This window comes from Zerene cesonia, chromosome 13 (assembly GCF_012273895.1).
Source record: "Zerene cesonia ecotype Mississippi chromosome 13, Zerene_cesonia_1.1, whole genome shotgun sequence".
Taxonomy (NCBI): domain Eukaryota; kingdom Metazoa; phylum Arthropoda; class Insecta; order Lepidoptera; family Pieridae; genus Zerene; species Zerene cesonia.
Genome location: NC_052114.1, coordinates 8,440,077 through 8,467,849, shown reverse-complemented (window position 1 = coordinate 8,467,849; position 27,773 = coordinate 8,440,077). Strand labels below are relative to the sequence as shown.

At 31.9% G+C, this 27,773-nt stretch overlaps 4 protein-coding genes across 5 annotated transcripts in view; 2 read left to right on the top strand and 2 right to left on the bottom strand.

Moving 5' to 3' along the window:
• Positions 1–8,443, bottom strand: part of LOC119831333 (5'-3' exoribonuclease 1) — a 14,309-nt gene extending 5,866 nt beyond the window's left edge. The window contains exons 1-19 of the mRNA XM_038354636.1: positions 8,150–8,443; positions 7,750–7,976; positions 7,585–7,637; positions 7,196–7,356; positions 6,418–6,582; positions 5,874–6,156; positions 5,431–5,591; positions 5,031–5,135; positions 4,658–4,709; positions 4,495–4,576; positions 3,871–4,063; positions 3,544–3,717; positions 3,124–3,235; positions 2,342–2,520; positions 1,910–2,079; positions 1,497–1,640; positions 1,300–1,367; positions 477–688; positions 11–140 (exon numbers count right to left, since the gene is read on the bottom strand). Coding sequence (XP_038210564.1) covers positions 11–140; positions 477–688; positions 1,300–1,367; positions 1,497–1,640; positions 1,910–2,079; positions 2,342–2,520; positions 3,124–3,235; positions 3,544–3,717; positions 3,871–4,063; positions 4,495–4,576; positions 4,658–4,709; positions 5,031–5,135; positions 5,431–5,591; positions 5,874–6,156; positions 6,418–6,582; positions 7,196–7,356; positions 7,585–7,637; positions 7,750–7,976; positions 8,150–8,224 — 2,746 coding nt within the window. The 5' untranslated portion in view covers positions 8,225–8,443. The remainder of the gene's footprint in view (positions 1–10; positions 141–476; positions 689–1,299; positions 1,368–1,496; positions 1,641–1,909; positions 2,080–2,341; positions 2,521–3,123; positions 3,236–3,543; positions 3,718–3,870; positions 4,064–4,494; positions 4,577–4,657; positions 4,710–5,030; positions 5,136–5,430; positions 5,592–5,873; positions 6,157–6,417; positions 6,583–7,195; positions 7,357–7,584; positions 7,638–7,749; positions 7,977–8,149) is intronic.
• Positions 8,444–8,880: 437 nt separating this feature from the next.
• Positions 8,881–10,585, top strand: LOC119831103 (transcriptional activator HAP3). The gene is made up of 5 exons (XM_038354358.1): positions 8,881–9,161; positions 9,235–9,362; positions 9,737–9,949; positions 10,253–10,295; positions 10,382–10,585. Exons 1-5 carry the CDS (start codon positions 9,065–9,067, stop codon positions 10,453–10,455), a joined length of 555 nt encoding a protein of 184 aa, XP_038210286.1. The 5' UTR covers positions 8,881–9,064; the 3' UTR covers positions 10,456–10,585.
• A 35-nt stretch (positions 10,586–10,620) lies between these two features.
• Positions 10,621–15,595, bottom strand: LOC119831102 (ATP-binding cassette sub-family G member 5). Its single transcript, XM_038354357.1, has 13 exons — positions 15,449–15,595; positions 14,514–14,631; positions 14,091–14,275; positions 13,845–13,907; positions 13,683–13,764; positions 13,383–13,514; positions 13,135–13,275; positions 12,827–13,034; positions 12,626–12,743; positions 12,447–12,540; positions 12,189–12,327; positions 11,636–11,821; positions 10,621–11,330 (listed from the first exon to the last, which is right to left on the bottom strand). The coding sequence occupies exons 1-13, from the start codon at positions 15,500–15,502 to the stop codon at positions 10,928–10,930; spliced, it is 1,923 nt and encodes a 640-aa protein (XP_038210285.1). The 5' UTR covers positions 15,503–15,595; the 3' UTR covers positions 10,621–10,927.
• Positions 15,596–16,268: 673 nt separating this feature from the next.
• Positions 16,269–27,773, top strand: part of LOC119831078 (ATP-binding cassette sub-family G member 8) — a 39,530-nt gene continuing 28,025 nt past the window's right edge. The window contains exon 1 of one of the 2 annotated variants that reach the window (XM_038354319.1): positions 16,269–16,528. The gene's annotated coding sequence lies outside the window, so the exon portion shown is untranslated. Of the gene's footprint in view, positions 16,556–27,773 lie in introns of both variants that reach the window. The other variant, XM_038354322.1, reaches the window with a different exon arrangement.

Sequence of the window (27,773 nt, the reverse complement as noted above, 5' to 3'; positions counted from 1 at the left end):
TGTGTCTCACCGCAAGCGGCGGCGGCGTGGTTGGCGGCGCGGTAGGGGCAGGCGGCGGCGTGCGGCCGCGCCACCGGCTCCAAGCTCTCGCGTACGCACACCTTAATGCGACCGTTGCGGATCGCTTCGGATCCCACCACCTGCGAGAAATTAATTAAAACATACATTTTTCTTAGAACGATCTACGTTTTGACATTCCTAATAAACTGCCAAGAAGAATAATTGAGGGAATGCTGATAAACAAATTAGTTTTAGACAGTAATAGTGACGTAAAAAAACTTTAAGATATAAGACCCGAACCTTTAAAGGAGGCCTGTGTCCCAAGTGTGGGAACATGTATGGGCTGATGATGACAATAGAGGCAAAAAGAATACTATAGAGTAACCTTTCAAATTTCTTAACGAAACCTTAAAAAAATACACGCTTACACATACACGCACTGTCTGTAAAAACTGCCATCACAAAATAATACTTACAGCAAGACATCCATAATACTGTCCCTGGGTCAGTAGGAACAACTTGTCCCCCGCGGGATAGGCGTCCCCGGGGGTGAGGAATTTCGCGGGGGGTCGCAGTATGGCCGCCTTCGCGTTGGCCACAGTGGCTTGCAGCGCGTAACCGCACGGCATTTCGCACCACTCCTCCTCTATCACCATACGCGTGTTGTCTTGGATCATGTATTTATATCCTGAAAATGCCCCAAAATTCTTGCAAATTAGTATGTCTATATATAGTTCTTATTGAGATATATAATTCTATTATATCGTTTATGTTGTCTATATATAGTACTTATGATAAATTTTAAATATTTTTCATCTGACCAGCGAATCAAGCCAAATAATAGCAGTAGGGTTGATATTTTATATTACAACTGCTATTGTCAATATTGTAAGTACGCAGAGCATAACTGAATTCATTGAACATTCATTGAACACTAACTCTGTTTCAACTTTGGTAAATAAAAATATATACCTATGTATACATATTAATTGACATAAAAGCTTCAAGTACAATCTTATATATAAAATTGTCGTGTCACAATGTTAGTCTCTATACTCCTCCGAAACGGCTTGACCGATTCCTCTGAAATTTGGTAAGCATATTGGGTAGGTCTGAGAATCGGCCAACATCTATTTTTTATCCCGATATTCCTACGGGATACGGACTTACGCGGGTGAAACCGCGGGGCGCAGCTAGTATCAATATAAGATCTACAGTTTACCGAACTAGTTGTGAACTGTGTTTCGGCTCTTGGTGGCTTAAATTGACAAATAAATTATGTTGATAATCAAATATTACCTTTTAAATTTGTTGCGTGTATGATGACATGGACATCGCCCAGTGCGATACCTAGTCGATTCATATTGCTAGAAAAAAAAAGGTTTTTTAAAGGTCAAATATAATAAATTTGATATGCTGTAATTAATTGCATTTTGAATTTATAATATATATATATATATATCTATATATGTATATATATATATATGGATACTCACTGTTCAATAACAGTGGACCGTTCGGATATCCACTGCTTGTGCATGTTGCCCTCATTGTGCTCAATCGAGTACTGCACTGCGTTCGCGATGTTCAGCTTGTCCACGTGGTGCAGGCGACAGCTCTCGTTTGATACTGACACCACTCTGGTGGAATAATATAAATATATAATATAATGCGCATCTGTTTGTGCATATACTCCTACACAGTTGGCTAGTCTCAATGAATACTGAACAGTGGTTAAAATATGGATAATTACATAAATTGCAAACATTTTTCACACTATCTGTTGTGTGTACCATATTCTGGTATGTAACATTATGAATAAAACCTTTTCAAGATATTATCCATCTAAAACAACACACAAATCTCGATTTATCTAACCAAATTTTGGGTACTTTAATTTCATACTTACTTAGCTCTAGTAAGATGCGGCCATCCGACCCATATGACTTTGCCCAGAAGATTTTTCGCAAGTTCTTCTATTGGCGGGTTTGTGTCCTCTTCTGGCAATATTTTTATTATCATGTTCTCGTTACGGGAAGGCTGATCAAACACCTTCACTTTGCACTTTTTGAGTTTTGTCTGCGAATTATTTATTACATGTAAAAAATTTATGATAATGTCTTTGAAGTTAAAATGATAGGATATGACTGCAAAATTGCAATAATTTAATTTTGTATACTTCTAATTTAATTTGGTAACATTAGATATAGTGCCTTTTAAGAATCGAACTCCTTTGGAACTAAGCCAGAATGGACATGTTGTGTCTCATAAGGATCCACATCCTCCGGAATCTGCCAGGACGGTTATGTTGTTACGAAACGCTCCCAAAGATCAATCTCACCTCATACTTCAGGTGGCGCATGGTGGGGAAGCCCGGGAACAGCAGATCCCGCTGCGCGTTGGGCAACATGCCGCGCTTCAGCCTGTCCCCGGGCACTTCCAACTCGGCGCGCCACACCGCCTGCTCTATTGCGTGATTCTCTTGTATCGCTGGGAAGTATTCCGGAGCTTTCGCTGGACCTGGATAGGAACGTAGCTTATTATCACATGTGTATTGCTGGGAAGTATTATGAAAATTTTGTAGCATGGAGCTGGATGCGAATTTAACTGCTTATTGCATTTGTATCGCTAGGAAATATTTCGGAGCTTTTTCTGGACTAAAACTTTTTATCTCATCTGTATCGCTGGTTAGTATTGCGGAGCTTTTAATGGTCCTGGATAGAAAAGTAACTTTTTACCGCGTTTTTCGGATTCAATTTATTCTCCTAAAAAATATAGCAATGAAACAGATGTAAATCATCTGCTCCATGCCCTACTAGGGAACACGGGGCTACAATTTTAGGTTTTCGTAATTGTTTATTATGAGGAGTAATATTAGTACCTACCCATATACAGGTTAATTTTTCAATTAAGCGTGGTGGGCGAAATCCGACAATAAGGAACATAAAAAAAAACGCTGCAAGGAGTCAGAAGCCCGATTATTATGAAAACAAATCATCAATGTAACTAATGAGGCATTGCACCTAAAAAAACACCCTATATAGTTGGTGTATTACAACTGAGTTTCTTTTATAAAAAAGAAGCGTTAAGGTATACAAACAAATGATAAGATATCAACAATACCTAAATTAGCTGGTGACCAATTATAAACCATCATAGGTCCATGCGTATTCCGTTTCAATTCTTCTTCAGTCAGCCTTTGATAACATGGCGCCATAGCTGACAAAAGGTTTGTCTGAAAATAAAATTGGGTTTTAACTAGTTCACTGGTATCGAATGACATTCCACGACCTTTCTAATTATATATTTTTCCTTTTTGTAAGCTCTCAATTACAAAAACAAGAATTAATTCTATTGATATTTAAAATTGCGTTTGGACTCAGGGTTCTGAGCGTCGCGAATCAAAAAATACAAACCTGTTTAAGTAGTTCTTTTTTTATATTACATATTTAATTCTTGATTTCATGACATTACACAATTATTTTATGACATTACACAAAAGAAACAAAAAAAACAAATCAACATTACAACTTATAAGGATACCTCATCAATAAACGGTATAAGCACAACAGCCTCCCAATCATTCATCTTCCCGTTGAGATCAGTTTCAAAATGCACCGGATAATAGTGGACAATAGGAGAGTCTTCATCTGTCATCAGATCGTGGAATGGAGTTGGCAACAAGTGCTTACTGGCCGCTGGGAGCACAGCTAATAACTGTAATAAATACAAAGTTATTATAAATAAAGATTTTTTAGCAAATATTGTAAATCAAATCAAATAAAATCAAAAATAATATATCTGAAGTAAGTAGAAGGTAAAGTTGTTTTTGATATTACAAAATATTTTTTCAAAGTTCCTGTCCCTCACCTGTTCAAACGGTTTAAACGGTTCTCCCAATTCAAATTCAATCTTCAAATCCTTGAAACCCTTGATATCGGATATGTATGGAGCATAATGGTGGGGATAATACCAACACCAAGACGGACAACCCTTATAGTAGTAGAATAAGTTCCACTGTATTGCGCGCACGTAGCCTTCCGCTTGATCCGCTAACACTTCGCTATAAAGTAGATAACAGTATGGAATGGAATCTTCTAGAATAGGAAATTAATATATAATATTATCTACATTTTTCTTCTGTTTATGTGCTTGTAACTGAAAAACTGAACAATTAAAAAACAGATTTATATAAGATTTTTTTTTTATGGCAGAGCAAGCAAAGAAACAGGTGGGCCACCTGATGTTAAGTGGTCAACACCGCCCATAAACACTTGCAACACTAGAGATGTTACAAGTGCTTTGCCGGCCTTTCAAGGACATATACGCTCTTTTCTTGAAAGTCCTAATGTCGTAATTGTTCGGGAACACCGTAGCTGGTAAATCGTTCCAAACGCAAAAAATATTGGTTCACCTGATCAGCATATTGGCATTTTAAAATAATGCAATAATGCAAAATGCAATTAAAAAAATAAAAACAAAAAACAAACTTACTCAGTGACTTTCGAATAGTCCAATTTATTCATATAGTAGTCTTTTTTGTGAAGTATAAACTCCATTTCAATGTTTGCCTCCTCTGTAAACAAAAAAGATATTGATAATAACTTAAACAAAATAAAATATTTATATAAATAACAAAAAAATTTTGAATAATTACCATCACTTGTTTCTTCATATTCATCATCATTGTCCATGATATCATCTAAAAACTAAATGAAGAAATAAAATCAAATGCTTTTAAGAGTAAGGAAAATCTAAATATGTTCTTATTGAAAAGACTGTTGGCTACAGAGGCGGCTGATATTTTTTAGAGTTGGCTTAAAGTAATAAATCTATAAATAACTAGTTAACTAAAAAACAGTTCAAACAAATTTAAAACTACAATTGGATCCTGGTTCAACCCTAGATGAGAGGCTAGTATCTTACAATTTACAGGAGCAATCATTAAATTATTGTAAACAATTGAATATAAAAAAATAAACCATCACACAAAACAAGCTATTATTATGAAATAAATGACAAAATTTTACCATTTCCTGTGTAGCATTAATTAATGCCTGTAATTCATCATCAGGCTTGTTTGCCTTAATGTCATCAATGTTAACATTGAAAGTGTCGTCATTGTTTGGTTTATACTGAAAATAAATTCATGTTTGTAATTTCTGTAACTTCAAGGTCTATAGCTAATTCATAGCAATATTTGTTTGTTATTAATTGTTTTGTTTTCTTTTTATTATAAATTTGTAGACATGTACAAATGTATAGCATAATAACATTTATGTGATTATGTTATGCATAGTACATAACATGTGAAGATTATTTTTTCATTTTGTAATAATTAGCATTAAATTTTATTATAATATGCAGCTAAGCTGAATCATTATATTAAAAACTTCTTATAATTTCATTAAAAAAAAAACTCAATATCACCTCTTTCCTCTCCAATGCATTTGGTCTTCTACCGGTTTTCATTTCGAAATACTTAAGATCAGCATATGTGTCCTGAAACTTTTCCTTGTCTATCTTAGCCAGTTCTTGCATGAACACCTCAAATCTAGCTAAATTCAAGTCTCCAGCTTCATTTATGTAGCCTGTGTTAAAGAAATTTTAGTTTAATACAATATTCAGCTATTAGTTATCACTCAACTAACTTCTTTCCAATAAAGTTTGATTGATTTATGTCTTCAATAAAACTATTTCTATCACCAGAATTAACACAATACAATGGGTCTACCTAAATTTCAATACATTTTGCATAATCATAAAAATCTTTTTTGCTTGTATTTACAAGTTGTTTTGTTCTGGACTTATAACATGCTTTTGTAAAACTTTTACTGACAAAAAAAATTCAAATATTAATCAAAACTACTTACCATCCAATGTTGGTAAGACAGTCATATAAGTCTTATACAACAAAGGCATAGCATCATTGCTTATATGCATATTGGGTAGGTTTGGTATAAAATCATTTCCTACCAAAAATCCCATCAGTACCCAGTCGTCTACTATTTTCTCTATATCATATTCAAACGGCAGTTTATCCTTAATGCCAACAAACTCTTGCTCCAAGTATTCTCTTAGAAGCGACAAGTGTAGCAAGTAGAAGTTAGTTTCCTCAGGGCTTGTCGCTCTTTGCGTTGTCTTGCCAAATTTCACCTAAAATATTTATAATAGAAAAAAATATATTAAAAAGTACTGTAATTAATCTTGCATGACATTGAGAATCACTTATAATATCATAATTTTGATGTTATAACATAGAAGCCATTTTAATTAATTGATGCAATTGAATTTTACACCTGTCCAGATTGACACTATATTTACTTATATATTATCAATCTTAGTTCTTTGAATTTAAATTCAAATTTCATTTCAAATTGAGCAATAGATAGAGAATAATGAAATTCAATTTCTTACTTCTTCTCTCAAAAGAGCGAAATGAGGTTCATGTGTGCACATCCCCAGCATAATGAGATCAGCGTCCAAACCATAAAGACAGTGTCTTGTGTTGGGGTCATAGTCCGGCTGTGAGCGTGCCCAGCGAATATAGTCCATGATTTTATGCTCTCCCTCTCCTGGTGTCTTAAACATAAAAATATTATGAATTTTTGTAAAAATAAAGGGAAATACATACAATTAATAAATTTAAAGGATTCAGGTTTATATGTAATTTCATTATGGAAGCTTCTTATACATTCTAAATAACTACCTGCTTCCCACTATTTAACTTACCAAATGAGTTATTAATTGCAATGCCTATGTTGCCAGTGGGAATATCTGAACAAAAAGGCGCCTAAGTTTTAGGAGGGAGAAGGAAGGAACCTAACCCATTGCAGATATACTGAATAAATAGACAAATAGAAAAAAATTTTGAATGCACTTATTTTAATATTAAAAACAGACATTCCAATTTTACTCCTGGGTATATTTAGGTAGTTAAATTTTCTTCAAATTAAAAAAAATAACAATCTACCATCACTAATACTGGTGATGGAAACTTTGTTTTTATTTTTTAGTAGCTGTTCGCCCCGACTTTGCTCGGGGTACATATATAACCTATGTCACGCAGCGAAGTTGAAGCTTTCTAATGATGAAAGAATTTTTAAAATCGGTCCAGTAGTTATTGAAATTTATCCATTACAAAAAAACAAACAAACAAATTATTCGTCTTTATAATATTAGTGTAGATTATTACCTCATGTCCTGACAGAATCACTTTCACCTTGGACCATAGTGGATCAGTTGACATCTTGGTCTTGACAAAATATTTAAGTTGTTCATGTAAACGTGCCATAAACACTGTCCCAGGTGTAATGCAATTGCTGTCAAATCTCTTTTCAGTAGGAAGCACTTCACCTAAAATATAATAATATTGTACTTATTTATTTTAAACACTTTTTGCCTCCAATATTATAAACAATAAAACAAAAACAAATTATACTAGAAACAAAACATAAGTTCAGCAGAACACAAATGTTTCCTCTATAATATTATGTTAGTTTAGATTTTAATCTTTAATAAATGTTACACTATTCATATACCAACACAATTAATATTGTTTACTTTTGAATACTTTTTATATACCTTTTGATTTCGCATCTTCTTCCAATTGCTCAGCTTCCCGTGCTGACCTAAATCTGTACAAAGAATAATAATATTATTTCATCAGGTTAAATTCCAGACACTTTTGTGATCATAGAGTATCATCATAGAGATCAGTATGGAAACATGTGCTGACTGACAACTTACCTTCTACCTCTTTGTTGATTCATCTTTGCTCTAGGTGCAACACCATCAATGGCCATGAAGAATAGCTTCTTAGGTTTTATTATTTGAAATAATATACTAATATAATGAAATATATCCTTAAAAATCTTCTCTTCAGTGATCCGGAAATGCGGATTTGAATCATCTGGATGTGAACAATTGTGAATTATTCCATTCATGTCTAAGTACATATTGTCAAAATCTGGTATCTAAAATAATTAATAACATATAAATTTTACATTTATATATCGAACAGCATTAATGGTGTATGTTACCAAATATAAAGATAAATACAAAAATTAAGTAAACATAACAATAAGTTTTGAATTAGAATTTTTTTTCAAGATTATTATTATGAAAATATATCGGAAAGGTATACTACCTGATACTGTTTTACCAACTCATTAAGGCATGGATATCTCTCGCTGGTGTACCTGAAAAACTTTGGTACACCCATTTTGATTTGAACAAGAAGTGCCTATAAATTACTGGTACACTTTATAACCTTAGTTTTTTTATGTCAACAATAAGAAGAAAATGTTCAAATTTCCAAAAATCTACATGCAGAAGTCTCATGCATATAGAAAAAGTTTCAAAATTAGTTTGAAATGTAGTTCAAAATAGAAAAAAAGAGTGTAGGTAAAGAATAATCATTTCTACATGACTGATGACAGTACAATATAAATTGACACATCAATGTCAATCCACAGAGTAAGTAAAATACAACATATTACTAAACTAAACCAATAACAATAACAACATTAATCATAAATGGATTCGATATGTATGGAAAAAGTCAAAGCCCAAGGTTTTTTTTTTAAAAGGTAATATTTCTTAGCTAACCTGTTAACCAAAACATCTCAACTAATAACATAAAGCTGTAAAGTGTGTTTATTTATGCGAACGCGCTATTCTCAGGAATTACTCTATCGATTTCAGAAAATATAAGTGATCTCTGAGCGATTAATACTATGTGAATATTAATCATGCATAATAGCAATTTGCGATTCATTTTTATTTTTATGGAGATTTAGTACGTATTTTTTTTTTATAGATAAGTATACTAGCATAGTATTATATTATCTGTTGTATGAAGTTACAATAACTGTCAAAACTCAAATGTCAACACACCATATTACTAAAATTGTTGTCGACACTGTTGTCGAATGTTCGATTTGTTCGTACATTGCCAAATACATAGGCAATTTAAATTCTCTTCCTGAAGAAAATTGCATAATCAAAACTTTTAGATAATATACATTTAATTTGTAAACAAATTGTGCAAAATTTATGAGACATGGAAGGCGAGGAACTTAGCGGGGACTTGGTGAGGCTCGATAATGGATTCCTTGTTGACGAAGAGACGTATGTTGTAAAATCAGACGACTGCCTGGGTAAATTAATTAATTTAATCGTCATTAATGTTTATTTTAGTTTCTGTTTTTACTATATTGAACTAACTTTCAGACCAAGATGGCAATAATTCGGACTCAAATAGCGGTTATAAGAATACACCTTTACGGGAACAAGACCGTTTCTTACCAATAGCCAACATAGCTAAAATAATGAAAAGAGCAATACCAGAAAAAGGAAAGGTATAGTATTGTTATATAATATTTAATGTAGGATGCTGCTTTTAACCCTTACAACTATACATGAGAATTATGCATGTCATCAATTTTCACTTTTTAAAAAGATGTAAAGCACATTGTGATAAATTTTCAATAAGTAGTTTCTTATATAAAAATGTATGTATTATATAATATATAAAGTTTATTTATTTGTTTGAACATAGTAATCTCAGGCCTACTGGATCAAGTTCAAAAATAATTTAATTGTTTTCTATGTATGTAATCCCTCAATGTTATATAATAGTAGTGCCTAGTAAAGAATTGAAGAATTTGAGGGATGCCCTTGAATCGCAAAAAAGTAAAGAATATTGCAAAAATATGAACTTTTCTCTTTTAAGATAGCAAAAGATGCCAGAGAGTGTATTCAAGAGTGCATTTCGGAATTTGTGTCATTTATAACAAGTGAAGCGAGCGACCGGTGCAAAATGGAAAAACGTAAAACAATCAACGGTGAAGACATCTTGTTTGCTATGAATGCACTTGGCTTTGATAACTATGTCGAACCCTTGAAAGTGTATCTTAAAAAATATAGAGAAATAGTTTTATCACCAGTAAGTATTATGTTTTCAATTTGTTATGTAGTTAGTTTTAATGGAGAGTTCACATGAAAGCTGAATATTTTATTAAAAAGTTTGCCCCCTTGCAATGATTGCTATTGTTATTCATTTGTTTTTCCTGGAAATATTTTACTATCCCTAGAATCCATTTATAAATATGCAAGTTTTACTTGATAAAAATATTATGTATTCTCATTCCACTCCTTTATTACGAATAATTTTTTATTATGACACTATCTAAAACTACTCTTTTATTTGTGAACAATAATTCCTATATGATTGAAATTATTTTTTCAGGTCACAATTAACAAATTGAACAAAACAATTGTATTATATGGAAGTAAGTTAATTTTATTAATACTGCTTACATATTGTGGTTAAATATTTAATTCTTATATTAATAAATAAATTTTTATGTTTTTTTAGGTGATGGCTTGGCATTACCAACTGAAAATGACAGTGAAACGCAAACTGAGACAATTATATACAGTTATCCATAAGATTGCATAAAATTTTACATGGAATTTTGTTTAAGTGGATTATTGAAAATTTACAATATTAAAATTTGTTTCAAAATGCCTTTTTTATACATAAGATATTCACATAAGTATTGTTTTAAATATAAGGGTTTAGAATATGATAGATATTTTGTATTTCTTTCATATAACCTAGTTCTTTTAATATTACACTGAACTATTCAGACCTTGGATCTTTTCTTGCTACAAATTGGTGTTTTATATGTGAGTAAGGTGATTATTATACTTTTGTTGTTGCAGAACCTCTTAAGAATATTTTATAGATTAAGCCAACGAGTTTATTTGGAAAACTATTATACAAAATGTCAGGTATTTTTCTACCTATTTCTCTTAGATAAGAAATTTTGATTGATTTTTTGTTCCATCTATGGTAATTGTCTTTTGAGTGCAATTCATCTGTAATAAAATAGTCTTAATAGTAAAATATAGTAAGAATCTATTCCCTAAACTTATCAGCGATATAACCCGGTAAAGGTATTAAATATAAAAATTTGTTCAGAACCATAATGCCCACAGAGAAAGCAAAAGAAACGCCTAAATTGAAATCTGGATTGAAGTCTCCTGTCAAATAAATGTCACCAGCGAAGTTTTTGGCGGTAAAACGTTCCGTCAGAAATGCTTTACCACTCGCGTATCTACAATTGGCATTTGAATTTGTGTTAAGATTTGCGGATGTTTGTATGAGGCTAGTTATGGATGTGCAATTTTCTTCGTCGCTGTAGGGTAAAATATTGAAAGTCGGCTGCTTGAATATGTTTCGGTGGAGGAATATGGACGCATATCTCGTGTGAGTAATGTATGTTAAATAGAATAGCCAATCTTCGTAGCCTTTGTAGGATCTGAAAAAAAAAGAAATTCTAATAGATATATCTACAACTATATGAAAATAATTAAGATTAAGTATTATTTATATGTAATTTTAAACGATTTTATTGAACATTTTAGTGAATATAGAGCGCCAGTATGTAATCTCTGCATTTAATTGCTTTGTTTTTTAAACTTGTTGCCTTTTAGCATGACAACTGAGTGGTAGTTTTATGCGTGCTTTTTTCTCCTTTGAAAATGAATTTATATCAACCAACATATTATTTTATATAATAGCATGTACTTTATTTAAATGATCTATATTCTACATTTTAGTTACCTTAAGACGCCGCTGGCTAGCATAACATATATGCATGTGATGTAAATGTTTACTATACCGGCAATCAAGCCGTTTTTGACGAACATCATAATAGCCAATGACTGTTGTTCAGCGTATATGTAACATGACCATAAAACTAAAGCAAAATACACGTAGTCCATACTTTCGGTGATGTCTCCTAATATTCTGAAAATTATTGTTGTTATAAATTTCACATTTTTGTATCCAGGATTCCAGCTGCGCCCCTACGGTTTTATTCAACAAACTCACGTCCAATAGCAAGTATTTATGTAGCTCATGTCTTATTATGATATATAAGCTATATTATTGTTCAGTTTTATTAAAATCCATTCAGCAGTTTTTAGGTAAAAGCGTTACAAAACATCCATCCATCCATACTTATGTCGCGTTTATAATATTCGTAGAATTTTGTACCAACCACAAAAAAACCTACTTAACTAATTACGACGGATTTACAAATTACAATTTTAATAATTAATAGGTACTACAAATATTAAATCTTTAAAGAAATCATATATGGAACTATACTAACGGATAAATAATAGCCGCTGATGCAAATGAAGTGAGAAACGAAAATGGTAATGACACCATGTTCCACGCTAATAAAAGACTAGCTCCGCTGTATAGACCTTCCTGAGATTCTTGATAGTATCGAGTTCTGTATGGACCATCTGAAAATTTGCAATACAAATTAGTTTAATCCTTCCCATTCAATAAAAAATTCGCCATTTCTTGACTTCAGTGTGCAAAGAAAATTACATGAGAATGGAGGAGAATGAAATCTACTTACAAAGACATATTGTGTTCATTATACTGATGAAATACGTTCCTATCATCGCGTTAAAAATTAGGCCGCTCTTCGTTATGAAGGCTCTTTGATAATCCTATATAAAAAAATAAATTTTAATTTAAACATCGAATACATGTTAAAATACACTATCAATTGACTCTTATAATGAATCGTTTTACCTTTGCTTCGTTATAAAATATCCACAAAATAAAGAAATAAACTGGTAACGATAGAAGCCTCATAGTCATTTGTTTAATACCATTCCTTTTGAAGTTGAATATCGATAGAAGAATTCGCCTGCAACAATAATAATTGTATACAGTAAGGGTGTTTAATATTCGTAATTAATGTCACAAAAAGTTAATAATGCAAATACTCACAAGTATAACATACAAATGACCTTTAATCCGCCAGGCTTACCATAGTTCATTTGTATTTTATTCGGGTTTATTATTCTACTATGTTCCGTGGGGTTGCCCTGCATAATACTTTGTCCCTCTATTTTGAACTTTTCTACCAAGGCTGCTATTTGGTGATTCGATTCAATGAAACGTTCTCGTGACCGTCTGTCTACTGTCGATAGACATACTAGAAAATAGCACAGTAATAAGATGCTAGAAGTTATTATAATATTATTTATATTGGGAATTGTTTCTTTCTTATACTGTTAAATTCTTGTTTTACTTACGATAATACATCAACGGATTTTCTAGTTGTGGGCAAGGAAATCCGATACTTCCGAAATAATCCAAAAGATTTCTTGTCGGTCCTGCGTACACCACGTCGCCCAGACACAAGTAGACAACACGATCAAGGAAAGGGAAGACATCTATAAAAATATAATATGTTTTAGAACTAAATTTGTCTTGGTGGGAAACTCGTTTATGTATCTAATGGATTCAAATAAAATTTAGGTCTGGTTTTTGAAATATTTACCTGATCGTGGTTTTTCCATCGTCAGAATGATGGCTGTGCCATATTTTTTCGCTACATTAGACAGTATTGATATCACTAAATATGTATTCAAGGGATCCAAGTCCCACGTCGGTTCATCTAGCAGCAGAATTACTGTAAAATATTAAAGATATGAATATATCGATCTTATAATATTAAGCAGAAATTGAATGCATGATTGTGACCTGATGGAGGTTGGAAAATAATAATATGATTTTTTATGTAATTTATTTTTCTGGTGTTTTTTCCAGTTGTTTTAATTTTCACAAAAAAAAAACTTACTTGGATCTCGTATTAATTGTACTCCTATCACGAGTCTTCTGTATTCGCTCTTTGTCAAACTTGTTACGCATTTATTAGCAACCTATTAAAAAGTAGAAAAAAACATCAATCGACAAGAAAATATTTTCTAATATAAAATAAATAAATAAGAAAGATTTATACCTGAGACAATGTTAAATCTGCCATCACTTGTTTGACCTTTGATGATTTTAGATATCCTGAAATCTGGAACAGGGATTTTAGCATTTTTTTATTATTTTTGAACTTTATAATTTGACAACGCTAGAAAATCATTATTCATTTTAATTTTGAATCAATTTGCCTGTAACATAAGGATCTTTTTATTTTGCAAGTGGGTAGATAATAGACGTAATAAAATATGAAGGGATTTATTAATCTGTTAGGTACCTTAGTTAAAGACAGCGACAATGTCTGTTGAACTGTAAGACCAGGAAGTAATTTCGTGGAGTGTTTCACCACTGCACAAGATTTTGTGAAGTGATCTTCTTCCAAAGGCACTCCTTCTAGAAGAATGTGGCCTTTTGAAGGTACGCGGCCGCTAATAACGTCGAGAAGCGCGCGTTTACCGCTACCTGTGAAATGATGTATTGATATTGTTATTTTGAAAGCAAGATCCATTAGTTCTTTGAGCAGGCTTAGTTAACGAAGACTATTGCTAAATTACTTTTTATTAAATTCGTTGGTTTTCTATTTCTACAAAGATTATCTATATTGTAGATAAATGTAGCTTCATTGTTAAAATTCATTTGTAAATTTAGATTTTGGTGTGGAAATCTATCGAAATCTGATAGACAAAGTGTTAGCGGGTACCTTTTGATCCCAAAATAGCAGTAACTTCTCCGCTATGTGTAATGAAAGATACATCTTTGAGTATGATTCCAGTCTTAACTCCTCCCGTCAGTCTCTGGAAAAAACTGCCCGGTTCCACCTTTAAGGAAACGTAAAATATAAGTATACCTATTATTTAGAAGTGACTCGTTCAGTCAGATTAAATAATTAAGGAATTATTGTTCTATAATTAACACTAATAATCCTACTGATCCTACTAATACTATAAATGCGAAAGTTTGCAAGGATGTGTGTGTTTGTTGCTCTTTTACGCAAAGGGTACTGAACCGATTGCAATGAAATTTGGTACGTAGACAGCTGGACAACTGTAATAACATATAGGCAACTTTTTATCCCGATATTCCTACGAGATACGGACTTACTCGGGTGAAACCGCGGGGCGCAGCTAGTTGTCTATAAACCTAAGCATATTCTATTAATACCAAGATTCATTGAAACAAAAACAAAAAAACACTTCTTTGAATTATTATATCGTCTCATGTTTAAATATATCAATGTTGATAAACACAAAAATCAATTGGAATTAAAATATAAATAACATTATAATAAAAATCAATAAATAACTCAAACAAAAATACTTAATAGGCATGATATCCTTAAAATAAACTTTATCAGTTTCTTGCCTACTAAAAGACATCAACGGGAGTAAATCCCGAGATACATTTTGGACGTTCCCTATTTTGTTTGGATATTTATTTCTAAAATTAGTATACTAGTAGCTAGCAATTGTACTATTAATAAGGATACAATATTAGACAATTTATGGCAATTCAAAGAGGTTTCATGTTCTTAAAGTAAGGTTTTAATATAAGTCGCTAACATAATACGCTACTTATTCCCACATAGCTTTAAAAACTCGACTATTGCATTATCCACACTCAATTGTAGGTACTTACTTGACCAGAATGGAATACATTACACAGTTCTAACGTATAATCACTCCCTATCATTGTTTTACTTTTGTCTTAACGCTGGACTAAATATATTTCAGTAAGAATAATCCGACACAACCTCAACGTCTTACAGCCAATGCACACTAACACAAAATCGCATCAACTTCACTTCTGTTGTGCGACGTTGCCGCACCGACCTGTTGCTGACTTTGCTGTTCTAATGCTCATAATTATTGTCAGAGATATTTGAGCTATATTACAATAGCAGAAGTTTTTTATTTATTTGTCAGTAAAAAAAAACCTAATTAAGGAGAAGTCCGTTATTTTTGATGTTAAAAATAATTTGGTTAAAGTTATTAATGTAGCATTGACGAATATCTAATATGAAATAATAAGACTTATTTTTTCATTACTTAATTATTAAGGGATTAATTAATTTAAAAGCTTAATCATTCTAAAATAAGAAAGTTTATCATTTTATTTGTGAACTTTAAAAATTATTTGTACAATTTAATTTCACACTTACAAGTTATACACTTACTTATATAACATAAAACATTAACTTGTCATGAAAAACGAATTGAAAGCTTTCCCTTAACACGGAGAACCTTAATTTTCCTACATTTCTACCCATTGTTGTCGCATTGTGGATCTCAAATCCTAAACAAATTTTCTATCTCTTTTCCACCTTACGTATACATATGATTCGCAGATGAAACACTCACACTTTAAGGAGGCTTCTGTTCGCACATTCCATTGTATCCTATCTCTCTTACTCATACGATGGTAAGTTGTTGAATAGAAAGGGACGGAACATGCGCAGTGTCACTGACTCAGTGCTGATACAACCACGGTCACAGTCTGTCGGTACGTCGCGGCACGGTATACAATTATCAAACACCTAACGAACCTTAAAACGAACGAACTATAAGATATTTATTATAGCAGATTTAATTTATGATCTATGATAAACATTGGTGCTTAAGTGTTGTTTTATCTCATACTTTTTAAGTGTGAGATAGTAGATAGAAGTTAAGTGTATGTGAGTGTACCTGGTGTTCGTAGTCCCGTTGGCCGGTTGAAGTGAGTTACATATATCCTTATATTTGTGTAGGTGTTAGAATTCAATTTCTCTGTAAGACCCGTTTTATTTAATATTAAATATAACTCACATATAATTTGATTGAGAACGCATAATGAAGGTACCGTTATGTTATCAAAGTTCATGACGAGCGATTTTATATAAGTAATTGAAAGCATTACTCATTGCTGTTTATTAGAAGCATGCTATTATATTACGTATATACTATTTTAATTAATTATTTTCCTAAAATAAAAAATAAAAAACACATTGATATAAACATTAGTTTTAAATTTCAATATACTTTTTAATGAATGCCTCCAAATCTAAGACAACTTAAAAAAATTCTAATAAACATTTTTCTCTCTACGACCTCCGAAGCCCAAGCCATAAGCACGAATTACTGCGTTTTTATCATTTTATTAATCTATGAAAATATTATAGTAATCATTTTACACTAATAGATCATAAGGTCAATTACACGATTAACATTAAAATAAGTAATTGTATTTCCGCTAATTACAGCGAGCTATTCATTGCACCATTCTACCTCGGATATATAAAATATAATTACGCAAAAGTTAATTAAAATATGGTAATTGAAATCTGTCATGAACATTGAAAACTTTTCCGGTAAATTGATTTGAAGCACAAGAAACATATTGACAAACTAACTGGAACCCGCGGCGTCACCTGCGGTGGTATACGGGTAAAAAGTATCCTATGAGCTAATACAGCCACCATAATTACATAATTGATTACTATACCTAATTTCGAACAGATTCTATCAGCTGTTTTTGCGTGATAGAGTTATAAACCATCCATACATTCTCAACAACTTCAATTTTCGCGTATATAATCTTTGTATGACTAACGCCAGTAAAATGTTCATTATATTCTACGCAATGACCTTTCATGAAATACTAATAGTTTGATATTTGCCTTCATTCACGTAATAACTATTCCAGTAAACCGTGCACCTATGCCTAGCGTAGCTACTTCATTAATAAATAACTGTGCCGCCCAGATTCGCCCGCATATAAACCTGCGGTCAAAAGCAAGTAAGTTCTCGTTGACTAACATTAGCATATTTTTAACCGTTCCCTAAAATTTAGGAGATCTCGACAGTATTTTTGTCTCGATCTTGTTACTCAGTAACTCCGTGGGCTTTCTACTTTCTTTTGTATTTGATAGGAAATTGTTTTCCTTTCGTCCCACTGTATAATCAGGAGTAGTAGGTAACACCCACCCCTGGAAACTCGGTGACATTTTTTGGAGTACAGATTTATTCGCAACATAGAGGTCGATACGTATTATTCATATAATGATTATTCACCTCAATAGTGAGCATAATGTAAACTGATAATAACAAACAGCTACACATTCAATAAACAATTACATAAATATATATGCTTCAACGTTCCTGAATCATCTAAAGCGCCCAAGTATTTCTTTGGAGCATAGGCGACCGACAGGATCCGGTTTTTTGACCTGGGTTACAATGACTTTATAAGGCTAAAACAATACACGGTAACGACCTCAGGATGTCATGAGTCACTGTCTTGTAAGCTATTGGATTGTACGGTAAGTCCAATAGTGTTCTTTGAGATTAAACTTAAGAAAACACTCAGGATACCACAGTGCTAAGAATTAGAGTACATTATATTATTTGCTAACAATAATTATGTCACGGATCATAATACCAGTGAGTTCATTTGGTATTGGTACATTACCTACTTTACCTTCGTTGGCTACTTATAAGTATGTTAAAGACAAATTACAGAAAGAGATTGAATAATATAACTCACATATAGGTGGTATACTTAGAAAATAGATTGCTTTGCTCATTTTCAAGTAAACGGAAACTGCTATCCGAAACGGTGGTAAATATTAAATTATTTATTCTGACGATTCATAGTGCTTTTGAAGTTTCTGAATAAATGTTTAAGTTGGAGCTTAACCGAATACATTTTGAGTTTCCCTACAGAAGTTCAATTGCTATGAAAAATCTTAGTTCGAGTAAGTTTAATTTCTTTCAAAGAGAAATTTACTATATCGGAACTAAAAATTCGAAGATCTCACGTATTTGAATTCATATTAATTCAAGTATCTATTGCTGAATGGAAAATATATGACACATCGACAAAATGAAAGTTGAATAAGCTTTTATAACGCGTCACATTTCACTGAACTGAAATATTATTCTACTCGACTGTTATAAAATATTTGAAAGGAACAGAATATTTTTACATATTCAATACTTAATGGCATATCATCCAAATGACTTTGATTATACACTTTTATTTTTTAGAGCAAATATGAACATTATTTAAATAAACTCGATATTTAATCATTTTCACAAAATAATATTATTTTTTAAAAGCAAATTTCTTCGAAATTATCTTTATATGTGAAACAAAGCAATCGCTCCAGGTACTGTTCATCTAGTAACTAAGTATCACAATGTGCTATCTATACTAATATAAACCGTTTCACAATAAACCACCGCTATGAATAAAATCTCAGTGTCTTCCATAAAATAAATTATTAACTATTACCTCTTGCTATAAACCTACTATTATAAAATAAAATTAAAAAAAAAACTAAACGACCATCTAAGCCACATAAGCCACATAACCATCAGCCAATACATTGAGGAAGAAAGTAATTTAAACATCCTAAATATTTCGCAATGTTTCTATAGCTATTAATTACCCCAAGGATAAAAATGGTAAGTACGAATATCAAGTCATTAGTTGTAATAGTATGGATGGAGTGTTTAACGGTTCGTACATTATCGTAGTCGGCAATATAGAACCTATTTGTCTCATCATCAGAAACATCATTACGTAATGCAAGCGTGGCCAAGCAGTCGTTAGCGATTTGAAATGCACCACTCGAGCATCGTGGTCCGTGGAATTTCTCAACGGTCCATTCTTACGTGATTTGTTCCTTTATGAATATGATAACTTTTACCCGTGACGCCGTACGATGTTCTACGACTGTTTTATTTTTTGCACTATATTTTGAATACGGCCTCTTTGTGCAAGAAGACTTTTCTTCTTGGATGACATGGGTGAGACCTTGACTGCCAGTAATGTACGTTTTATTTTGGATGAAAATAAATATTTGATTGACCTTCTCCGTCTTTCCTTGGTACAGTGGTTAACGCGATAGCGTTGAACCGAGGAGGCCTGGGTTCAATTCCCGGTGGGGGCACAATAATAAGTGTCTCGATTTTGCAGGACACAGAAGGCTGATCATCTACTTTTCCATAAAGAAAATCGATCAGTGAAATAGATGTATATCATCCATTAGGGGTCACGGGACTTCACTTTTCTCCGTCTTTCCACTCAATGTTCTAATAAACCTAGATAACAACTTTATTAACAAACGGTAAAAATACTAATTGTAAATACAGAACGTATAGATATATTATCATTATTGCATCGTTCACCTTGATATAGCTTACATGATGATGCCCAGTTAAATGTTAACCGTAGTCTAATCACGTTAAGCCATTGATATGCGCATCATAAATAATCGTTAGTAGAAGATTACATCGGATATCATAGTTGATTCATGATAGAATATGGTTGTTATAATCTGATCGAATCTTTTTGGGAATGTTTGTAAGCTGATGTCAGTATATTAAATAAAATAATGAGACACAAGTCGGTAATTCCGCAAAGAAGCGGTAAGCTAATAAATTAAAATTTTAAAAGATTAGATATATTTTCCACAAAAAAATTTATGATTATTGGTTAATTAGGTTTCCACAGTAATATACAATAATTTAACATTTGTGTAATTAATATAACACTATATAAATTAGGTATAATATACAGTCCAATTTAACCAGAGTCGTTGCTTTGCCTACTCTTAAAAACCTTTCTCGTATGAACATATCCCTTTCCTAATCCTCACCAGTCCTATCCTTTCTTGCCCTAAATTTCTAATTTAATAATGCCACTAGGAGGCGACTCACCAGCCGACTTTGACTTTTACAAAAAAAGTCATTGTTACGATAACTTAATCCACGAATTTTTATTTTTTTATAAATGTATGATATCCCACAATACTTTTAATTTTAGAATACGATTAGATGTCAAAAATAATATGATGATCACGTACATTGGCATTTGGTGGACGACCTCCGATGCGTTAGCTAATAATTCACAAACAATACTTATGCAAGGCTATATGGAGGACTGTCGCCTTCACGGTTGGCGTTTAACGTGTAGTTAACTACCGCTAATAAATACAATAATTCATTTCATGGTTAAATTATTAGTTGAGACACGCTTCGATAAGAATGGGACGGCTTGTGGAAGTACCGCTTTCCCAGGGGACTGTGAAGGATTGTTCTATGAAATAGTTGCATCCGGTTAGGAAAAGAAATCATCATAAAAGACACGCTTTGATTTTATTGTAATAATTAGAAGTTAGTGACCTTGGGAATGGCTAGTTTATCTTCTTAGCACGGAACAAAAAAAGCGTAGAAATATATATGTAAGTATGCTTTTATTATATTAATAGCATACAAGTACTTAAAATAAAATAAAAAATAATTTAAATCACACACTATATATATATATATATATATATATATATATATATATATATATATATATATATATATATATATATATAACTTTTTATAGCTGCAAATATATACATACAAAGTTACGTGTCATATCGTACACATACGTAAGTACCTCGTATGTGTACGATATGGTACTCTGTATCGTAGCGATCAGGATATATGTTTAAGAATCAACTTAAAAGTATGATGAATATTCTGTATTCTATTAAAATTTTAAGTATTAAGTAGGTGTAGTATATGTGGGTGCTGGCTTCTTTGACTAAACTCGATCGCTGTTGAATATGTTTCATCGAAGGTTGACTATATATTAAACGTGATAAATACACTGATTTATTTAAAAACACCATATTGTCGACAGAAGTTACTATAAGTTACAGTTATCGGTAGACATTACAACCGTTATCACCTAACTGTAGCGTATACTTTGGTTATGAAGGATATTTCCGATGATAGTATGAAAAGACGATTGTTTTGTGTGTTCCCATAGGTTAGAAACTAGTAATTTGTAGGAATATAAGCGTTCCTTTCGCATTTTCTTTTCGTGCAGGGAAATTAACTTTTTGCAAAGTTCACAACAATAATAGGGACAAGTCTGTAAGTACCTGTAATCAATTGCGAAAGAAGTTTGCCATGAATAGATATTACTTATTTAATAAATGAAGTTCCTACAAAAACTGCGTAATACGTGCTTCAAACAACATCTAACTATTATCTACTAGGTATGTCACGATCTTAAGGAATGTATCTGATTATATTAATATTATATTGTGATTTATGGCGCATTGTTTGATAGCTACTTTGAAACATACAATATTGACTACAGGTTTATATTATTGCATGTAAGTGCTCTATTTACATCAGTAGTTGTATTCTCTTATTTGAGTGATTTGAATTTTATTCAATAATCACAATGATTCTATTATACGCTGCCAGTTATAAATTAAGATATTATTCTTCTACAGATACTAACTTAACGAAAGAGTTGGTACTAAACAAGAAATAACTTACAAAAAGAACATATTTTAAAACATTTTTTTTTATTATAAGAATTATAGAATTGATTCGAACTTATTTTAACTGCTGCTTGCGTGTTTACGAGAAGTTTATCTTTAAAATTAATTGTTTGTTGATTGATATAAATCAGTCTGCTATGTAATAAATCTTGTACTATATAAATATAATATATCAATCATACTCACTAGGTCACTTTAGTCTAGTTACGTTTGTTTTTCTTCCATATCTGATCTTAAATCATCGTTACGAAAAAAGTGTTTTATTAAAGTCCTATTTATTCTTTCTAAGACACTTTTAGGTCAAGTTCTAGTCAATGCATCATGATTGAACAATAGAATGTCAACTGAAAGTGTGAGCTCTCGTTGCAAATAAAAAACCGGTTAATACTTCACAATAGCCCATAACTGGAGCACATAATATGAGATATAAGAAGATTGGGTGATATTTATCTGAGAAAGTGAATATGAAATTTTAAGATGCATAATGTAATCATTTCCATTTTGGATATAAGACCTGGTAAGATATCGAAATGGTTATTCTTACGTAAGCTTGTTCTAGTAACTAGCAGGTTAGATCGGCAATTTATAATTTTATTGTTTCGATACAAGATTTGTGTGGAGGAAATAAAAATGAGTCTTGCTTCATGTGACGTGCACATCTTCGGTACAATTTCATTTATGAACTTACTACTTCAAGAGAGGAGAAACTATATAAAAAAAATGATTTATAAAAAACGTAACTAACGCACGTTTTTATGGATGTTATTATTGAATATATGACAGAAGTTTATAAAGTTATTTTAGATAAAAACACTAAATATGCATTAATGAAATTAAACCCATCGCTCCATAACGGAAACCATACATGCACGCATTTCCGTTAATACTCTGTTAAATATTTGAACAAAAGCGCGTGTTTGGGGACGGAACAAGTTTTCCAGTCGATTGGGTAATAAAAACTTGTGGACAATTTAATAGAATTTCTATTAATGTTTAATAAACAAACTTTTAGTTCTATCGCTTGTATAATCATTACACTTACACACAAAACTTTCTAATTCACAACAAAACACCTATAAATATATAAATACACATACATTAACGGTACTGTATAACCACTTCCATGTCATTCTCATAAAGACAATGGAGGGCTTTATTTTCGTTTATTTATATTTCGCACGATTTGTAACCTCGACCAACAAACAATAGCTAATATATGTCTATCAAAACCATTATAAATTAACATTTGTTTGGTCTGTGCCACAACAATAATAGATCAATCAAATATTTAAAACAATAACAATAACAACCATGTGATTGCGGCGTTGTAAGATAACTTTATTCAGGACGATTATATTTTGAATTAAAAGGAAAATATTTACCTTGGTTAAATATATTTTACAGTACGTCCATTACTTGAAGGTCTCATTAAGGCTATCATGTATTTTGTAGTAATTTGTATATGAATATAGTAATTTATAGCGAATGTGGTAATATTAAGGCACGCGCAACGCCTGCGCAAGACGCGCCGAATCGGAACGACCATTGTTTCATGTTATCAGGATGATCCAGTGGAGATTAGCGATACCAACCTAATTTGAACCGGTTTCGCTTTTATGTTTAGAGCTTTGGCTAATTGGCGAACATATGTAGAATGTCGATACTGCAAGACAATGCTAGCTGCCAATAGATTTATCATGATTACAAAATCCTAAACAATACCACAGATTGTATAATATTTGGGATGTTTTAGTAATATCTTCATAATAAACATTAACTCTATAGTAGCTGACTTCAATAAATGTTAGGTTTTTCAATTTGCAATTTTTCGATATGTATGTACTTAATACATGTTAAAGTATATGATAATCTATTTAATTGAATGTTATTATATCATTGCATAGTTTACTCGCATCTAAGTCTACGAATTTTCTTTCTAAATCGACCTCCTTGACTTCAACTAGACCGAGGCTAATTTTATTTTAACACGTGCATTACAGAAATATAAGCATATATTAAATAATGTATATCCACATTCAACACAATTCTGCTAACAGTAAATATAAACGGTAATTCGTTACCGAGATCAAATGAGACACGCTTGCTCATTTTCACTGATAAACCAAAACTAGACGGTATTAACGATTCGATTCATTTCTGCTAATATTTTATCGGTTTACTATCGCATAATTTGAGAGCAGAGTAGAAAATTTCGGTCAGTGGGGCGAGCTTACGGTTTATAACGAACAGGAAATTTAAATTAATATCCTAAATATTAATTTAAATTTGCCAAATTTCAGACAATTTCTGCATATTTTTATCTATATATAACTATGTCAACGATGTATTGAACTCTATTTGACAGAGTCGTGTCGTAAATGCCAAAAAAAAGATACTCGCTTTATCCTTTCAACAAACGGTTGAGTTAATTAGGTCATTACTGTATCGTTCTTACATACATTTCACCTATGCATTTCCTTAGTATTAGTGAAAAAATTAATTAACAACCATGAATGAAAATTATTAAATATATATATATATCTCTATAGATACATAATAGTTAGGATTAAAAAAAGAAATTAATGTAAACCCTTAATTAAAATAATATAAAATTCAATATCATTATACCTAGTACAATTAAATAAATGGAATTTAAATTTTATTTTAATTTTGTATCATGTTTGCTTTTGTTCTTGTATATAGGCAGATATGTATTAATATTCACGATACCTAGGCCCTAACCAAGCGCTTTAGGTAATCTTATAAAATCATGTATCAACGAGAATTTTGTATAAATAGCTACTTGATTGGGTGATAAAAAATTTTCATACGTAATTCTTCTCCAACGAAATTGCTTGTAATGTTTACTTTCCATATTTTGCGAAGGCTTACGAGGGTGCGAAGCGAACTCCTAAGTGATGTGACAATTAGTCACTAGGACCTTCTCTAAGATTAGGTACACACTACGTATTCTAGACAATAGATTGCCTACACTATCGCAGTGGTGAAAAAATAGACGCAGCATTATGCGCAGTTTTGTGGTAAACAGTTTTCAATCAATGAAATCAGAGACCATAAAGTTTAATCTCATCCATTGTTTACGCATAGTAAGTAATAATACCGTAGTTAAAGACTGAAACAAGTATAACACGTTATTCATTACTAGCATGTCATTTGAACTCGTAATGGATTAATTTAAAGAATCCAGCTTAAATAATAATATTGTAATTGTCTATAACATAGGTAAATTGTAGCGATTTTGGCATAACAAATCTTGCAAACAGTTTCTTTGTTTTATTTTTATGAAATTCATTCAATTTGAAGGCCAGTAAATCTACTTAGCATATAAATATGTTAAAATTATTGAAATGTAGCTCTTTAACCAGATTTAATTATTGTCAGCACTGAAATAATTAAAAGTTTCAATTTTACAAACTTCTCCATATACTATACAGGTTGTGTATTTTTCGTGAAGTTAAAAATAAAAGTGATATGTACATTGATTACCGTACGGCCACTTCCACATTTATATATGTAGGTACTTACATATGCTATCTCATTGAAGGCACCGTTATAAGGAATGCATACCAACTGTTACTTCACTTAATGGTCTAGTTTCTTTTCTATTTGAACAGATATCCACGTGATCTAGTTAATTTTCTTTCATATTATAATTATATAAAACTGTATTTCTGGCAATGTATGCTGTAACTGTTAAAATGTTCGGTGTTGATCGAACGCATTATGCTACGATTATTCTTGGATTTGTTAGAATTACATTGTGTGTAGGTGTTGTTTGAATAAGTTACTATAAAAATATGACATGAAGAAACTCGTATATCTTTACTTTCCCTAGACTCTAGAGTATTTAAATTACCATTGACACTTTAGCCACAGATTACTAAGAAGTTATTACCTATAGCGTTAAAGGACATATACATATATGTTATTGTAAAATTAATGAAAATAACAAAAACCAAATGCAGTAACAGACCATTTATTGACACCACCAAGCTGTTATGTACCCGTACGTGTGTGTCGTATACCGTCTTATTTTGGCTGGCAAAACTCACCTCGGGGCCTAACATCTAATGGAAAGACGCACAAAAAAAAATTCATTGCAGACCCGAGTCTGCTAAACAGTAAACTCCATTGTCTTGAACACCGAATACAAATGGTTTACCTTTCGGTCTTCTATCGGCTGCATTTTGGTGAATGTAAGACCGAATTATACAGCCTTGTACCATCTTTTCCTTCTTATAAAACTTCGTGACGAACAGCCGGGTTACATCCCTTCGTAGTTGATGTCCATAGAGTGAGCATCAAACGATTAAATAATTAAAAAGAAAAAACTACGAAGGAGTGGAATTCCATTCCTCCTTCTGTGTTTACCAAGGATTTGAATTTATTTAAGGCCAGAGTTAAAAGGCTTTATCTCTGATCGGGCATGCTAACCAATTCGACCGCATCTACGCGAGACATCAGTCGAGATAGCGGTCAAATACCTGAACAGTTCAGAATAAAAAAACCTACCTACTAAGCTATACCCATTACTAGTATAGCATTATGCCATCTGTACCCATATTATATCCCGGTTGTTTGAAGGCAAAAAAATGAAAACTGAAATCGACAACTCATAATGAGTTCTATGAATAAAATGTCCACGTGCAAAAGAGCCATAAAAACTATCACATTCCGTATTGAATAAAAAGTAGTGGTTGATTTGCTTTCCAGTTAAATTAACACCTTTAAATAAAATCGCAAGTTAATAAATAGTTTTACCGCAATGACTCATAGGTACGCAATAAAATTAAATTTGTATTAATGATACAATGTGTTCATTCAAGGTAAAGCATTGTTCCTCTTATTATTATTACACTATATTGAATGTATTATGTCACTGATTGTTGTGGAATCTTAATATTTACTACGTTACTCATTATTGACATAAATAGTGTATTATCGTAACATTGAAAAGAATGTCTGCGCATGTATTAATCAAATACTTACAAAAAATGTAAATAGAATAGATCATAATTGCTTTTTCTTATATTATCATATGAATAAGGGTTTGAAAACTAAAAAAAAAAAAATATCGCAGTCCACGTATTATACGTTTACATAAAAACATTTACTAAAATAGTATAAATATTGAAGAAAAAATCCTCAGCCAAATGAGGTGAACCCATTCGTGTCACGTAAATACAAGCAAGTTCCGTGTTTCCTTAACAAGGTCGGATAATCTTGACATTCAAACGTTTCTCGGCACGGACAATTTTTTCTTGAACCGTGTTTCTCGGGTTGAATTCCGTCTGAGTTGAATCATTAGCATTCAGCTCTTAGTAATAAGAGAATGCGTTCGTTTTGCATGTAATTGGCGTCGCGTCGATCGTTCCGGGCGCTTTCTTCGCGAATCAAGGTTATTTGCTCTCTCCCATGCAGCATGAAGCTCCATCGACTTTCGATTAAAATTGAATTATGATTTTATAACTTATACAAATGCAAGATCAGACTAGGATATCGTATGACATATCTTGACGGAGATATGTTTTCAAATTCCCGGGTTTATTATGCTCAGGATAATGTAAGAAGTAATACTATACAACCGATTAATATTATATTATAAGC